Genomic DNA, 18,412 nt, shown 5'->3' with positions numbered 1-18,412 from the left:
ATGGAAGACCATTTCAAATCAAGTTAACTTGATATCAAGTCACAAACAAGCATTTGTCATGGAATAGGTCTCTCATTTGTGAAAGTTTGTGCTATTGGTGCTGAAATTTTTTTGTTTTTTTTTACTTCGTTTTTTTGTACGAAGTGGAGTGATGCTATTTGCATAGCGCATTTACTGTTGTAATGTGCACAAAACAGGAAAGGGTGTAGTACCACAGGCTGTCACTAGGTGTCCCTTGGGACCTTTTTGGCCACATAAGGTACTGCACCCGGCAATCTGTAATTCCACACATCCCCCAATGACTTTCAGGTGCCATGCCGAAAACTTAAGTGCGGCGCCTGTTCTGAGCAAAGTTTGACGCTGTACATACAGGTTAAGAGGGTGGGAAGGCAAAGTAATATGCAGGCTGGAAAAACAAAATAAGTAATAACATGCTTGAAAAAAGCAAACACTTATAGAGAATGCAAAATGAATTAAAGCATGTGAAATGGAGGCAGGAACTACATGGTTATGTTAACACTTTTACACTTCTAACATGCTGGCTGAAAAAAACCTGCAACATTTACTGTTCTATTGTGCACGAAGCAGGGAAAGGGTGCAGTACCATAGGCTGTCCCTTGGGACCTCTTTTGGACACGTAAGGTACAGCACCCTGCAATGCTGAATTTAACATATCCTAATGTTGAAAAATGAAGCGCAGTGACCATTTTGAGAAAAGTTTTACGCTGTGCATTCAGTTTATGAGGTAGCGGAGGGAGAGGAGACAAGAGTAATATGCTGGCGGGGAAAAAAGTAGCAACATCCTGACATCTGCGCGCTGCTGTTACCAAGAAGAAGTTGGAACTGGAGGGGTGGCTCTTAATCAACTTGACAAGCGCTAATCTGTGTAAACACACTTTCATCCCAGTGGCTGAAACATACTATTATATGATAAGCAGGGTGCACCAGAGGGACTTAGGGGGCATCGGAATGCAGATTTGTAGGTGTAGTAAGTGGGACAAAGAACGCCACTTTGTGAAATGACCAACATTTTTTAAGTCTTTCCAAACAAAGAGAGGGAGGGAGTGTTTACGAGTTTTTGCCTCTGAGTAAAGATTCCTGGTGAAATCTGACGGACGACACACCATCCCAGACCAGACTGCAAGCACCATTCCATGCCACAAAGGATGGCCGGGTATACATTTTAAAGCAACTTAAAGCTTGGCATCTATGTGAATTTTTGGCGGTGGATGACTTCTGGCTTTAAATCTTCTCTAAAATCACAGCAGTTGTTTTGCAGTTTTATATAGCATGAACTCGACCAGCAGACATTGAAGCGCTTTACCGGAGCAGCAATAATATCACACAAGTGATGACTCATTTTTTGGGGGGCTCGTGGAGATTAAGTAAATTGGCCAGAATCAAGGGATGGTGAACCAACTCTGCTGCTTGAACCATGTTCCCCAGTTACAAAGGGAGCAGCAGCTTCGGCACTATGCCACATTCAAGACATCTGTTGACAGAGCGCGTTAATTACAGTTGGAACGCTTTGGAAAGCATGGACCCCCTCCAAAAAAAACAACAACAAAAAAAACCCAAGATTTAGTAAAGCTATGGTTACGTTAATGGTCTTACACCTAAAATACCAAGAAGAGGGTGCAGTACCACAGGCTGTTCCCAAGGAGTCCCTTGGGACCTCTTTTGCCCACATAAGATACTGCACCCTGCAAGCTTGAATTCAACACATCCCAATGACTTCGGGCACTGTGCTGAAAAATACAGTGCAGTGTCCATTTTGTGAAAAGTTTTATGCTGTGCATTCAGGTTATGAGGGAAGGGAGAAGAGTAATATACTGTTCTAATAAACAATACTAAGTACAAGGTTGCACAATATGCAACTTCACATAGTCCTGTTAAGCGCTCTTCCGATGGGGTTTGCGCTATATGAAACATCCACGTCCTCATTTAAAGTGCTCGGACACCACAAAAACTGTGGCATACCCAAAACAAGGAAGAGGAAGTAACATATGGCCACGCAGAGCGAAACGGCGAGGCAAAAGAAAAAGAAAAATTGTGTGCCATACTAAGCTATATAGCCGATCGTGCCATCATCCTTGTAAAAAGGTCAGTCTGTAAGACGTAACAAAGCAGCCTCAAGGCGGGACAAACATGAAGCACTTTGAAAGGCAGTTCAAGGAACGAATGAAAGTGATGGGCATGAGACTGGTGTGGATAAAGCCCATGATTGTCACAAGTTGAGAGAGAGAGCGCTTGCGCACTGCCTAAGCTCAACCTAAAAGGGGTCCTCTGATAACTTTACAATTCACCAGCTTGGAAGACATATTGCTGCAACCCTGTATGTAATAACAGACTCACCGACCATTACTAGTCTACTAAATAATTTGGTATCAGTCTGCTTAATAATGAATTTATTAGGTCACATGAACGAGGAGAAACCACTAAAGCTGTCTTTAGGCCCAATGTAGAAATAAGTAAATAAAACAAAACACACATTGGCAAAGTAAACTGGTCAGGCCTTTGAAAGCTAGTATATCGTTTTTGTTATATATGCGGAATAGGCATTAACCCCTTGATCGACATGGCCTGTGAGGCCCCATGGACGTCCATGGCTGCGCCTGTGAGGTGCCATGGACGTAACCATTACGTCCATTTACCGGCTGTTGGGGGAAGCGCTATCGCTCCCCCGAGGGCCAACCCCCTCACCCCTCAGGTCAGGGCTGGAGGGGGAATCACTTTCCCTTCCACCCCCATCACCCCCACCCCCACAAACTACCCTCCATCAGAGGTCACCTCGCATTGCATGCTTCCAGCGCGACTGCGGAAGAGAAATGCTCAGCATTTCTCTTCCGCTCGGGAGGAGGGGTCTAGCAGAGGCAGGAAAGGAAAGGAAAGGCAGCAGAAATGCTTACTAGACACCAGGGATTTTTGTTTTGTTTAGAAATGGACATGAGGGGAGGGGCCGCTCCCCAGGGAAGCAAATTAATTTTAGGCCATTTCAAAATAAGAGGGTGGGGACAAGGCCATACCCCCACCACAAATAAATGGAACAAAGTTACTCTGCCCACCAGTGTGCAGATGGGGCAATTACCCCCGACCCACACCCAGGGCAGAGAGTCTACTAGATGGCATGAAATAAAAAAAAATAAAAGAAATTGTGGGGTGGTGGCTACCACCAGTATGGGCCTGGTTATGTCCCCACCTCAACTGAAGGGGGTAACAGTCTTTCAGCTCTCCCCCCCGTACACTAAAACATCTTATCCCATGGCAAGCAAGAAGACACTTGATTATTTTGGGTTTTGGTTTTACATTTGGGCCATGAGAGCTTGGTAACTCTCAAAATCGTCCAACTTAGAATGGTGAGGGCTGTACTTTTTTGACTTTGGGACTCTGCCATGTAGAAAAATCCACAAGACCCAGACACATCTGAAAACTAAACATCTTGTTGATTCCAGGGTAGTGTGCTTCACATGCACCTGCACCATTTTCTGACCCACAATGCCCTGCAAACCTCCAACTTTGCTGGAAATCACACATTTTTCCCACATTTTTGTGATGGAACCTTCCGGAATCTGCAGGAATCCACAAAATTCCTACCACCCAACACTGTCTCATCTAGAACGATAAAAATGTTGCTGCACTTGTCAGCCTAAAAAAGTATGTTTTCAAACTGCCCTTTTGGACCCGCTTTGGTTCCCCCTCAATTTAAACATGTTTTTGGCTCTTCCCTGTCACAGGCACTTGGCCCACCTACACATGTGAGGTATCATTTTTACTGGGAGGCGGAGGGGGAACATTGGGTGGTAGGAAATTTGCCCCGGTGCGCTGATCCCACACAGAAATGTGGGAAGAAAGTTTTTTTTTTATCCAAATTTGAGGTTTGCTGAGGATTCTGGGTAAGAAATCATTGGGGGATCCACGCAAGTCACATCTCCCTGGACTCCCTCGGGTGTCTAGTTTTCAGAAATGTCTGGGTTTGGTAGGTTTCCCTAGATGGCTGCTGAGCCCAAGACCAAAAATGCAGGTCCCACCACCCCCCAAACAAAAACAGGTAGTTTTGTATTCAATAATTTTGATATGTCCAAATAGTGTTTTGGGCATTTCCTGTCGCAGGAGCTAGGCCTACCCACACAAGTGAGGTTCCATTTTTATCGGGAGACTTGGGGGAACGTTGGGTGGAAGGAAATTTGTGGCTCCTCTCAGATTCCAGAACTTTGTCACCGAAATGAGAGGAAAAAGTTTTTTGGGCCAAATTTTGAGGTTTGCAAAGGATTCTGGGTAACTGAACCTGGTCAGAGCCCCACAAGCCACCCCATTTGGATTCCTCTAGGTGTCTAGTTTTAAAAAATGCACAGGTTTGCTAGGTTTCCCTAGCTGCCGGCTGAGCTAGAGGCCAAAATCCACAGCTAGGCACTTTGTGAAAAACAGCAGTTTTCTTTGTGAAAATGTGATGTGTCCATGTTGTGTTTTGGGGCATTTCCTGTCGCAGGAGCTAGGCCTACCCACACAAGTGAGGTACCATTTTTATCGGGAGACTTGGGGGAACGCTGGATGGAAGGAAATTTGTGGCTCCCCTCAGATTCCAGAACATTCGGTCACCAAAATGAGAGGAAAAAGGGTTTTTTTGGGGCCAAATGATGAGGTTTGCAAAGGATTCTGGTAAACAGAACCTGGTCAGAGCCCCACAAGCCACCCCATTCGGATTCCCCTAGGTGTCTTGTTTTCAAAAATGCGAGGGTTTGGTAGATTTCCCTAGGTGCCGGCTGAGCTAGAGGCCAAAATCTACAGCTAGGCACTTTTCAAAGAACATGTCAGATTTCAATGTAAAAATGTGATGTGTCGATTTTGTGTTTCCTGACGCGAGCAGTTGGCCTAACCACGCAAGTGAGGTACCATTTTTATCGGGAGGGTTGGGGGAACACAGAATAGCAAAACAAGTGTTATTGCCCCTGGTCTTTCTCTACATTTTTACCTTCCATATGTAAGACAGTGGGTAAAAAAAGACGTCTATTTGGGAAATGCCCTGTAATTCACATGCTAGTATGGGCACCCCGGAATTCAGAGATGTGCAAACAACCACTGCTTCTTAACACCTTATCTTGTGCCCATTTTGGAAATACAAAGGTTTTCTTGATACCTATTGTTCACTTTTTATATTGAAAGCCCATTGCAAGGTACAGCTCATTTATTGGCTCTGGGTACCTAGGGTTCTTGATGAACCTACAAGCCCTATATATCCCCGCAACCAGAAGAGTCCAGCAGACGTACCGGTATAATGCTTTCAAAAATCTGACATCGCAGGAAAAAGTTACAGGGTAAAACATGGAGAAAAATTGTGTTTTTTTTTCACCTCAATTTCAATATTCTTATTTCAGCTGGTATTTTCTGCAGGAAACACTTGTATGATCTACACAAATGAACCCTTTGCTGAATTCAAAATTTTGTCTACTTTTCAGAAATGTTTAGCTTTCTGGGATCCAGCATTGGTTTCTCACCCATTTCTGTCACTAACTGGAAGGAGGCTGAAAGCACAACAAATAGTAAAAATGGGGTATGTCCCAGTAAAATGTAAAAATTGTGTTGAAAAATTGGGTTTTCTAATTCAACTCTGCCTGTTCCTGAAAGCTGGGAAGAAGGTGATTTTACCATCGCAAACCCTTTGTTGATGTCATTATCAGGGAAAAAACTGCAAGCTTTCTTCTGCAGTCCTTTTTCCTCCATTTTGTTTAACCTCTTAGCTGCTGGGCCTTCCCCCCCCCCCCCACCAGTGCTGAGCCCTTTTTTGGCTATTTGGGGTAGTTCGCGCTTAGGCCTTCATACCTTTTTGTCCACATAAGCTATCCACGCCAAATTTGCGTCCTTTTTTCTAACATCCTAGGGATTCTAATGGTACCCAGAGTTTGTGGTTTCCCCTGGAGGAGACCAAGAAAATAGCCAAAATACAGTGAAAATTTCGTTTTTTTCCCAAAAAATTGGAAAAAAGGGCTGCCGAAGAAGGCTTGTGGTTTTTTCCCTGAAAATGCCATCAACAAAGGGTTTCTGGTGCTGAAATCACTATCTTCCCACCTTTCAGGGACGGGCAGACTTGAATCAGAAAACCACATTTTTCAACACAAATTTGGCATTTTAGTGGGACATTCCCCATTTTTACTATTTTTGGTGCCTTCAGCCTCCTTCCAGTTAGTGACAGGAATGGGTGTGAAACCAATGCTGGATACCGGAAAGCTAAACATTTTCTGAAAACTAGACAAAATTCTGAATTCAGGAAGGGGTCATTTGTGTAGATCCTACAAGGTTTTCCTACAGAAAATAACAGCTGAAACAAAAAAATATTGAAATTGAGCTGAAAACAACAGCCATTTTTCTTTATGTTTTACTCTGTAACTTTTTCCTGCGATGTCAGATTTCTGAAAGCAATATACCGTTTTGTCTGCTGGACTCTTCTGGTTGCGGGGATATAAAGGGCTTGTAGGTTCATCAAGAACCCTAGATACCCAGAGCCAATAAATGAGCTGCACCCTGCAGTTGGTTTTCATTCTATACTGGATATACAGCAATTCATTTGCTGAAATATGAAGAGTGAAAAATAGGTATCAAGAAAACCTTTGCATTTCCAAAATGGGCTCTCGATAAGGTTTTGAGGAGCAGTGGTTATTTGCACATCTCTGAGTTGAGGGGTGCCCATACTAGCATGTGAATTGCAGGACATTTCTCAAATAGACGTCTTTTTTTACACACTCTCTTATATTTGGAAGGAAAAAATGTAGAGAAAAATAAGGGGCAATAACACTTGTTTTGCTATTCTATGTTCCCCCAAGTCTCCCGATAAAAATGATACCTCACTTGTGTGGGTAGGCCTAGCGCCCGCAACAGGAAATGCCCCAAAACACAACGTGGACACATCCCATTTTTTGACAGAAAACAGAGCTGTTTTTTTTCAAAGTGCCTACCTGTAGATTTTGGCCTCTAGCTCAGCCGGTACATAGGGAAACCTACCAAACCTGTGCATTTTTGAAAACTAGAGACCTAGGGGAATCCAAGATGGGGTGACTTGTGGGGCTCTGACCAGGTTCTGTTACCCTGAATCCTTTGCAAACCTCAAAACATGGCTAAAAAAAACAAACACGTTTTCCTCACATTTCAGTGACAGAAAGTTCTGAAATCTGAGAGGAGCCACAAATTTCCTTCCACCCAGCGTTCCCCCAAGTCTCCCGATAAAAATGATACCTCACTTGTGTGGGTAGGCCTGGTGCCCGCAACAGGAATAGATCTCACAGAGGTCAATGTTGGTCCTTACATGAGGCAGCTGTTGACCCTGGGGTGATCCATTCCTGACGCAGGCACTAGGTGTAGGCACTCAAGTGGGGTAGTGTTTTTATCAGGACAGGTGAGGAGTCACTGGGTGGTAGGAATTTTGTGGATCCCAGCATATTCCTGTAGTTTGTGTGACAGAAATGCGAGAAAAATAGAGTTTTTATTCAACATTTCAGCTTTGCAGGGTGTTCTGGGTAAGAAAACATTGGGGAATCCACACAAGTCACACCTCTGTGGACTCCCCCGAATGTCTAGTTTCCAGAAATGTTTGGGTTTAGTGTGTCTCTCTATATGGCCACCGAACCCAGGACCAAAAACACAGGTGCCTGCCTTACAAAACCAGTTTGTTTTGCCATAGATAATTTTGATGTCTCCACAATACGATTTGGGTGGTGGAATTTGGGGCTGAACTAAATTGGGGAGCTCCCAAGAGAGCACTCTCTCTCTCTCTCTGCTTGCCGCCGCATTCACCTGCTCTCTGGGTTGGGCTAACCCACTATTACCCAGTTGCACAAACAGCTTGCGAAGGGACAGCAGGACTGTCCTCATCTCCTCCCTCATAATGTACTGGAAGAGGAGTTATCGAATGGGACTCCTCCGACTGAAAAATCACTCCCATAGTCTGCGCCATTGTCCTATCCCTCAGATGCTGTCTCAGTATTTGATGTCTCAGTCTCTGATCCTATGTCAGAGCTGTCCTCTATAATGCGAGTGCAGGCAGCAGTCATCCATCAAGATGCCATCTCTGCTATTGGCTAAACTGTTGCTCTAAAACACTAGCCTACGTAGACAGTCACAAAATCGATGGTGTATGTGAGATACGTCCAACAGTAGAGGCCACCTTACCTGCGCTTCTTCCCTCAATCAGCACGTTCTTTCAAGACACTCAAAAAACACCTTGTCACATATCATTCGTCACAGTCTTTAGCACCTCCTGCGCCCAGTCCAACAATCATTATTGGTGCTCCCACTCCCTCCTCCTCGGATTCCCTCATTACCACCCAGCAAAAGTGCCCTTCATCTCTCCATAGCCGCCCTCCACCCCGCACATACATTTCATTGGTATTATAGCGCAGGTAATGGCTGACTTTACTAATGTACTCAGCTATTTACATAAAATACAGATTTGCTCTTTGCAGTAGGCATATGAACCTCCTGCACTTCTTTATGGCACTAAAACTGCCACTAGACAAGTATGACCCTTTTCCCCCCCAGGGAAACCACACACATATTGACAAAAGTGATAGAGATATATATATATATATATATATATATATATATATATATATATATATATATATATGACAGCCAACCACCTGAAACTCAACTCAAGCTAAACCAAAATAATCCTCTTTGGCCCACACAAAAACACCTGGGACCCCTCATGGTGGCCCACCACGCTAGGCCCTGCACCCACCCCTGCCAACCACGCACACAACCTCAGCATCATCCTAGACTCCTCCCTCTCGATGACCCAACAAATCAACGCTCTCACCTCCTCATGCTTCAACACACTCCGTATACTGAAAAAAACATTCAAATGGATCCCCACAGAGACCAAAAAAACTGTCTCTCACGCACTCATCAGCAGCAGACTTGATTACGGAAACGCCCTCTACACCGGCACCACTCTAAAACTCAATCGCAAACTACAGCGCATCCAGAACTCAGCAGCACGACTCATCCTCGACCTCCCCCGACACGAACACATCTCCCCACACCTCAAATTCCTCCACTGGCTCCCCATTGACAAAAGGATCACCTTCAAGATCCTCATCCTCGCACACAAATCACTCCACAACACAGGCCCTGCCTACCTCAACGAGAGTAACCTTCCACACCCCCACACGAAACCTCCGCTCAGCTGACCTCTCTCTCGCCTCTGTCCCCCGCAACAAACACACCACCACCGGGGGGATTTGGGGGGGTGTTTTCCGAGGGGGCCAACCCCCCCCCCCCCAAGTGAAATCCCTGGCGTCTAGTGGTGTTTCCTGGCCCCCGATCGCAGCACAGCTACGATCGGGGCCAGGAAACACTTTCAGAAGGCCTCGTAAGAAAGGGGAGACTCTCCCCTTTCTCACGAGGCCTTCCCGAACGTGGGGAAGGCTGTTTTCCCCATTGTAGCAGGAAGCGGCCGCAAGGCTGCTTCCTGCTCCGGTGGGGAAAACAACTTTGTAACATCAGCGACGTCACAAAGGGGCGGGTGGGAGACACAGAAGCTTCCGTGTCTCCCGGGGTTAGGGAAAAAAAAAAAAAAAAAAAAAAAACTCGGGTGCACCCCCTCACTGGTGTCGCCCACTGGTCGTGACGCACACCAGGGAGGTAGTGTGGGCGTCGGCCAGTGGCAAAAAAAAAAAAAAAAAAAAAAAAAACTTTGATATATTTTGGCTAATTCCTTGGTCTCCTTCAGGGCAAACCACAAAGTCTGGGTACCTCTAGAATCCCTAGGATGCAAATTTGGCATGGGTAGCTTATGTGGAGAAAAAGTTATGAGGGCCTAAGCGCGTACTGCCCCAAATAGCCCCAAAAAGCCTTGGCACCTGAAGGGGGGGGGGGGGGGGAATAGGCCTGGCAGCAAAGGGGTTAAACGTTTCAAAGATACAAAGAGTAAAGATTTAGCAATCTATAAAGTGGCATCCATGTTGGTGAAAAAAGTAAGTAAGTAACAGGGCCCATCACAAAAAAAGCAACTATGTGTATGTTACGTATGTATGTACTTTTATTATAAAACTTCTGGACATCATGAGGGTGGCAAGACAGCTAAAGCAGACGGGACACATATGGGATTACATAATCATTAACTCAAGGGATAGCTATATTTGTTTCCAGCTCATCTAACGTTTAGCTGGAGGCATTTTTCCCTTTATTATTGTGGCACTTCTAATTAAAAATAAATAAATATATATATATACACATACATACATACATACACACACACACACACACACACATACAATGACCATCGCACGAGCTTGCCAAAGACGTACTGGCTTTGCCACCACTTGCTTCCGAGTGTAATAACTGCCTCTAAAGCTACATACTTACAGAGAGTAACAGGACACTCTAATAACTCCTAGGAATCTGCTCTGTAGAGCACGAGATCTACCAAGACTCCAAGCAGATGGACTCACACAGATGACATGGCCATATGGTCTAGTGAGCCCTACACTGCGATACAGCCTACAGAAACAACATAAAAACATCCAACACTCACACAAGGTTGTCCAGCACATCACAATTACCCATTTCTCGAGCACAAGTGAAGCACCAAGGGTGACCATGCACACCAGAAACACATGCCTTGCTGTAAAAGCGCAGTGGGGACAGGTATATTTACTGACATGTGCTACAAAAAAGATCCACTTATAAAATAAGCACTGGCAAAGCCAATGCGTCTCACCTATGGAAGAGCTACTGTCTTTGCTAATTTGTTTTAGCCATGTACACGAGCATAACTTCTGTTCAGTGGCGTAACGTAGAGTGAAGTGGAATGGAGAAGAGTAGAGTGTTCTATGTTCCAACTGCTGTTCATATATTCTTAACTGATTTTATTATCATATTTTAGTTTTATATAACTACTAATTATATCAATTTTAGTTAATTAAAACAAATATATTCATTCATTTATTCATAGAGTGGAGTATCTGAGTGGAGAGGAGTGGCCTAAAGCTAAGTGGTATGGCGTGGTTTAGAGTGGAGGGGAATGGAGTAGACTAGCGTAAACTGTTGCAGAGTGGCTTGGAATTTCGTGTCAGAGTGGAGTACAGTGTTGTATAATTGCATAGAGTGGGGGGGCGTAGAGCGGACTAAGGTGCCTTATAATTGTGAAGAGTGGAGTAAAGTGGCCTAGAGTGAAAGAGTGTAGTGAAGTGGCCTAGAGTGGAGGAGTGTAGAGTGGCATGGACTGTCGTAGAGCAGAATGCTGCACAGCACAGTACAGCTGCACTGAGTGGGGTATAGCAGAGTGGCATAGAGCAGAGAGGCACAGGGTCGAGTGGGGTAGAGTGGCGTATGTGTGATGCGACAGTGCAGTGCTTTTACAGACAACACATCTCAATTTAAATAAAGGACCATTACATTTGCACAGACAGTCTTACTGGTTAAAATATACAGCACACAAATAATGCTTGGAAATGGTGTAACCTAGTGTAATCATTTCCTTTGATTGCATTAAAATATTTCTTTCCCACACACTCCAGAATTACGAAAAATGTGTTCATTTGTGCTTTTCTAATTCAGGTATATTCTGAAATATTTGCACAGGTAATTTACAGACTTAAATTTTGTTGTGTGCTAGAAAAAAAGCCTTTGCTTACACCCCCCCAGATTGTTGTATACATCCTCTCACTTTGAAGTCAGAAAAAGAAAAGTAAACGCCAAGCTTCTACGGAAGACAGAGACTAACATATGATCTCTGTCTTCGAGCACACAGTAAATGTGACATGATTGGAACAAAATTTAAAGGCCTGTTTACAGGCTGTGAGCACTTAAACTGGCTATGCTTAAAACAAATAAAGCCAGCAAATAGAAGGTGATCAAATGTGAGGTACAAACCACAAAGCCAATGGCAAGTAATGGGAGGAAAGAATTCTTAAGGAAGCTTTCAGAATGTCCTTAACGAGTCTTTCGCAAACCAGACAGCTATGCTGTCTGGTAAGCTTCAACCCAAAAACGTGAGAAAGTGTACAAATAGTTCCAGAGGTCACAGAAAGCACAAAAAGGCTGTATATTACCCCCCTAATGGCTGCAAAACAGATTTTTTGGGTATGCTGTGCCTGGCTTTCCATCACTAAAGATATTTTCCATGCTAGGATGGCTGGGTGGACCAACCAAGGTAGTGGTTCACACAGCAGTCTTTTCAAAGGCCTGGAATCCACAATGTATTCTGGCACCTTTACTTACAATTGTATTGTTAAATATAGGATATGTTCCTTTCTGATTATAGGATGAATGAAAAGGTGTTTTGAAGCCTGCAGATAGAATCTCTTTCAAACGGTATTGTTTTCCCCCCATTTGAAGCTCTCAAGTCCAGAATGATGCATGTATAATTAAAGAAACAATAAAAATAAACAATAGACAAACACATTTGTAAAGTAACGTGCAAATACTTGTTCAGGAGCGCTCACTGGATTTCATTTGGTTTCAATTGATAACTTTGATGCCACTCCATGTGGAGTTCCATCACTGGAACTATACCAGGGAGCAGAACCTTACAGCACAAGGAACCTGATCTGCAGCAACTAGAGCCGTAGAGTGTGCAGATTCTGCCTAAACCAGTTGGGACGCTTCCGTGCACATTGTTTTCAAAGAACACTAGGTGGCCAAGAACAGAATTTTGTATGGGTGACGAGTAAGAGATAGCCTGTCAGGGAATAGCGGTGCTCTGAATAGGAGCCTCGGGGGAGTGTTCCGGATGTCAATCCTCCACGTAGAAGAGGAGAGATTCCCATAAGGAGCTTTTTTCTCTCGACTACTTCTGAAAAAGTAATAGGCTTTTACGGATGATGATGATGATGGTTTAATCACAACCCTGACGTAGGATAGTCACAGAGGAGGGAGGGCAGGATATTTCTAGTCCTACTCCCACGCATCCCTTGCTACTTAATGCAGTCTTTTTTCAGCCTGGATAAGGCTCTCACAGAAAAAGCAGGAATTGTAAAGAGAGAGCCTGGGAGAAGCAACGGACAGAAAATTGCAATAGTCAACTCTAAAAACCATCTCATTGTCTGGTTGCCGACACTGACAGAGGAAGGTGTGGACCAGACAATGTTGAACAGTAACAAATGGTTAATCAAATTACATAAGGCACAAATTATAGTGTTCCAGCAAGAGGTCTTAAATTCCAGAATAGCTGCTGTAATTCCTCTGCTGCAGGAAAGAGGGCTTTGATTTGGGGTACACTTCTAGGAGGAGTTGGTGAGGTAGAAAATGGATAGGGGATGGGTAGTGATGTTATAAAATAAGTCACAAAAAGGATGGTTAGTGTGGGGCACAGCATACAGGGTAGAGAAAGAAAACACAAACACTTTCATGGAGTGGTTAAAGGAAAAACGTAATTTACTTATGTGGGATAAAAAAAAGTATACAAGTCATTCAATCAAAAGCATGGTGAAGAAGCTAAGCTACATCTGTGAGACACAAAGATGAAGGGAAAAGGAGGAGGAAAGAAAGCCATCGAAAAAGGACCAAGTGTGAGATTGGCAAATAAGCCAAACAATGGAACGCAACAGTGTGACCAAAGGCCCACTTGTAAGTATTGTTATTGTGCACAATGGCTGTTCAACAACAAACAGCTCAATAGCTATTTACTGGCCATTTCCAAATCCAATAGAAACAGTTTAGTGCAAATGAACTTACTTTCGTAGTATAATGACAGCTCTTCTTTCTTTGATATCCTGTGGTCGAATGCAGTGGGTAATTTCATCTGCTGCATATCCACTGGAGAATAGAAAAAAACACCATCAGTGTAAACGTCTTAAAAGCTACTAGTGCCAAAAAAAAAAACCATACTTTGAAAGTTATAAATCTCTAATCTATGTTCTAGTGATTAGAAACTCAATTTTGCTTACTCCCTGCAACAAAAAAAAAAAAAAAAAAAAAAAGATTTCACCTATAATGCAACATTTTTTAAACTTAAATCCATCATAACAATACTTCCATTGTGTTGTGTTATTTGCATAGTGCTTATGCCACTGAGGAGCCACATCAAAAAGACAATTATCCCTTTTAAGATTGGGGGTATTTATAGAAATGGGCGTTTACCTCTTTTGCTGTTATATATTGGGATAGTACTGTGTAGCAAAATGCAGGTTGAACAGGTGACAGTTTTTCTTTTGGAAAGGCAATTTACTGGAATCACAATGGAATAGACGCATACGTGTTCTAAATGACTAGACATCATAAAAATATGAAACTCAAACTCCACAAACAATCTTCATATAACACCAAATAAAGTTTCAGAGACGAAGTAGTCAGGCAATAAACAGTTTATTATAATAATGACGTGTCAATCTATATTCAGTTCACTTATGGACAGTGACAGCTGTTAAAAGACAAATACCATGCTGGATTTATTTTACTCTGAAAACCATACAACAGTAAAGAGCTTCTGGCAGCAGGGCAGGCCCACGATACCTCGTGTTTTCACAGACGAGACGGAACCAACTATGCATTGTTTGAATACAAATCAGAACATGTCCAAAGTGATTTTGCCCTTTTTAGCCAAAATCCATCATGTTAACGTTCAGTTTTCTTTAGCACCATCACAACTTTGCTTGGAGGGGGAGGTGGGGACCTCCCTTTTCCCTAACTTTTAGCTTCCAGTTTAAAATTTGGTTCTGACTAGGGGACTAATGTAAGATGCATTTCAACCCCAGAAAGAGAAGCATTGCTAAAATGACAATGTTTAAACTTTACGACCTAAGTAGTTATTCCTTAGCTTACGAGTCATGAACAGGGAGCTCTCGTTTAACAGATCACCTCGTATACCATCTTCTGTACTGATCCATCAAAGGTCAGTTCTGACAGACATCTTAGTCCAGAATAGCACTGAACAAGTCTAAAATCAGGCTACCAGATGGTGGGGGTCGCTGGAAGAGCTTACTCATGCGACTCTCCACTTGCATTAAACTGTGGAGAATGCAAATTCGCTTTGGCCATGCCGAGAGTGGATTTTTTTTTTTTTTAAAGGCACCCAAACAAATTGCAATAAATATTGTAAGTGATGCGTTACATCTTAAAACATTTAAAAACTGATAATACAGTGGAAATACTGTACATACACGTCACGGACACATTTAAACGTGGACACATTTAAAATCTGTGACTTGCTCAATATAAAAGGGTGATGCTGAAATAAAAATATCGGCGCACACCAAGACTGGCAACGTGATCGCATCACTTCTCCAGGACCATGGGTGACCTCTACACCTTCCCGGTTAAACTACTAAACTATTAACTTTTGCTAATTTAACTATCAGGAAAAAATCAAGAAAACGTTGACATAAATGAAAGTTTACAGCAATACAAGTGGTGCAGCATTTATGCTCTCCAAAACGCGCACACTACAGATTGAAATTCACAATAGCACTAGCACCAAAACAAAGCATTTGGTGTAACGAACAACTTCAGCATTTGCAACTGAATTGTAACAAATAAATTCTAAATCATTTCATCACATCCGCCAACGGTAAGGTTGTGGGTGCAAAGAAACCAATTCAAACTTCAGATACACTGCCTGCTTTAAGAGTCACAAAACGATCAGGCTCCCAGTGCTTACAGATCAAGCTAGGGCGCTGACCCAACAGTCCATTGGATGGCACATTTTCTCTCACTAACAGTGAACGGTGAATAAAAAACAGCAGTAGAAACACGGCCACTGGAATTAAGCGGTAGGAGAGGGACAAATTAGGTTGCAGGGTTGAGTAAATTTTGTCACAAGAAAGGGCCAACTATGCATAATAATGCGGCACCTTTTGCAGGTCACTATTTTATCATTTGCAAACCTTATAACGCTGTCTGGGCATTGGTCACACCTCATTAGTACTAGTAAACACTGAAATATGAAATATAGCAAAAAGCAACAGGAAGATGACCGGTTCAGTATTGCAAAGGGCACCTTCCACCGCGCAGCAACACGTGTCCTGACATTTTTATTAAACTTAGACTGCTTCAGCTAGAAAAAAAATTGTAGTTCAAATCTGCAGATTCTACTACAGATGATGGATTATGTGGCAAATCTATAATTATGGGAAAATTAATGAGGCTGCACAACTGCATAATGCCAATGGCCTTGAGTATTATGTAAACATGTTCACTTTGCATGTAAGATTACTCCTCTACCACGGTCACGCAAAGCGGACACACCCTTCCACTAACTTCCCTTAACCAAAGGTATGTGGACAGGAATCTTTCACAGATCACAAAACGCACAGATTTAAACATTAAAAAAAAAAAAGTACGCTTAGGACTTCCCCCCCCACCCTTCCCCTCAACCCTAACAAAACAAAACAAAAAACTGTAAGCAGGACTTCGCAGGGGTTATTATGCCTGAGGCAGGGTCAGCCCGGCACTTGTGTTCATGACTAGTCTGGCCTCAAAAAACATGATGGGGGGATCCTACATAAATCTCAAAGCACGAATAAGTGGCTCTCTTCTGCTAGGCCATTACGTTCTTTTTTCTGTGAAGAAACTTTTAATTCAACCCAGTAGCCAATTTGAAAATATTACGGCGTTTGGATATTCTATGTGCTGCCTACATAATGTCCAGCACTTGCTAAAGTGATGAATAGGAGTACTATGTGAATCGCAGTAAGTGTGGTATGAAGCCCAAACATCACCAATTGCGCTGAAAGAACCAAACTGTGTTCCCTTATGTCAGATACGAAGTATAAAATTCTGGCCGAGAATGCCGAGTGCCTGGCAAGAAATTAAATGTGGTTTGAGAAGGTTTGTAAGTAGCCAAATTATGGGAAGTAAATAGTGATAATGTGCCAAGTACAAATAAATAGGCAGTTCTGTAGATTTTATACCAAAAATCGTTTTATAGCGCTGTAGTATACATGACTCACACAAGTTAGGATCCCAGGCTAAGTGTCAAAGACACTTGTCAATCTGCCATAAACTTGCTGTTCTTAGCTCAATTTCCCACCCGGACAAAATTATCAAGATGGCGGGTATCTGGGACTAAAAGAAGGCATGTAATAAAGGATAAAGTATCAATTTTGAGAACAGTAGTTTAGTCCAGTGTTCTCGAGATAGCCAAGACATAGTCTGGCCCTTAAGTACTTAAATTGCAGAACTGTGAACATGATATGACAGAAAGTGGTCTTGGTCTTGAATATTTCCCCTTGATGCCAAAGAAAGGATTTGGTTCCTTCAATGACTTGGTCTTAAACTGATTTCAGAGCTGATCCAGGTAATAGGTTTGCTAACTGATAAACATTGAACGGGTACTTTTGGATTCTCAACACTAATGGATCAAATTTCAAGAAATGCACATGATTACTTTAATCAAAATCTCTTGTAAAACCTTGGAGAATTAACCATGCACTGCGGTTGAGGATTACAATTTGCTCTTTAGAGTTACAAATTATTAAGCAAATGCCAAGTAGTACGGTAATCCAGGTTGATAAAAAAAAAAAAAGTTACTTTTTTAATTGTTACATTAAGAAGAGGAGGGCACTAAGTAAGTAAAGTTCAGGAAGGAAAGTGATTGGAAGGAGATCATTGGTACAAATATAGTAGCTCAGGTAACACTAACATTTGACAGGATTTAAGTTTCCAGTCGGAGAGACTGGTGAATTAAGATGGGGCTTCAGTGCTTTAAAAAAAAAAAAAAAAAAAAGTGGCAACGGCTGGTAGTTAAACAAAAATATTTTGTCATATTAGACGGCTAACCATTTTTGTATTTAGTCCATAATTTTAAATTCCTTTTTTTGGCAATTCGGAAATCGATTTGCATAAAGCATAACTAATGAGTCTTTAATAGCAGAAATACTGGTTAATCGCTACTTGAAGTGTATTGTGAGTAGTTCAGAAAAAAAGAAAAAAACAATAAAATAGATAACAGAGACAAAAAGTAAAGTATAACAATTGAGGTAAGCTTGTTTGCTTTAATAGAAGATGGCTAGAGGATAAATAAATCCCAGATGCTCAAAGATCTTTCACGATGCCAGGTTCAGCGCAGAAATAGCTTAATAATCTCCTTCAAATGTGTTGAGTATGGCTGCAGATATTCAAGACTCTTTGAGGCTATGTGGAATTTACTAAGCTGGCCATTGATGAGAAAAAACTCCTTTTCATTCAGGGTTCGGTTTGTGAGAGTTACAAATTACACACAAAACAAGTATTGGCATAGCCAATAGGTCTCGCCTTTGGGACCTCATAAGTAATTAGCCATGCAGCACATTAAACATTGATCAGAAATAAACTGTGCATTTCTTCATACACTTGGCATTAGACTGTAATCGTCAGACCATCCCCTAGATGGCACCACAATAAAAATATAATTTGGAAGAAACATGATCATGTAACCATGTAGTCAGCATCTAGAGGCATAACCACATGAAGTGAAGAGAGCATTGCAATGTAACCATGTATT

The 18,412-nt window shown here is 42.4% G+C and overlaps 1 protein-coding gene across 2 annotated transcripts in view; it reads right to left on the bottom strand.

Annotated features, from left to right (window-relative positions):
- ALKBH5 (alkB homolog 5, RNA demethylase) overlaps window positions 1-18,412 on the bottom strand; it is a 123,918-nt gene that overhangs the window by 27,748 nt on the left and 77,758 nt on the right. For both annotated transcript variants that reach the window (XM_069210095.1, XM_069210094.1), the window contains exon 2: window positions 13,669-13,749. In XM_069210095.1, the coding sequence (XP_069066196.1) occupies window positions 13,669-13,749 (81 nt within the window). The remainder of the gene's footprint in view (window positions 1-13,668; window positions 13,750-18,412) is intronic.

The sequence above is a fragment of the Pleurodeles waltl genome, chromosome 10 (assembly GCF_031143425.1).
Source record: "Pleurodeles waltl isolate 20211129_DDA chromosome 10, aPleWal1.hap1.20221129, whole genome shotgun sequence".
Taxonomy (NCBI): Eukaryota; Metazoa; Chordata; class Amphibia; order Caudata; family Salamandridae; genus Pleurodeles; species Pleurodeles waltl.
Note: the sequence above shows the minus strand (reverse complement) of the source record. Positions and strands in the feature narration are given on the sequence as shown.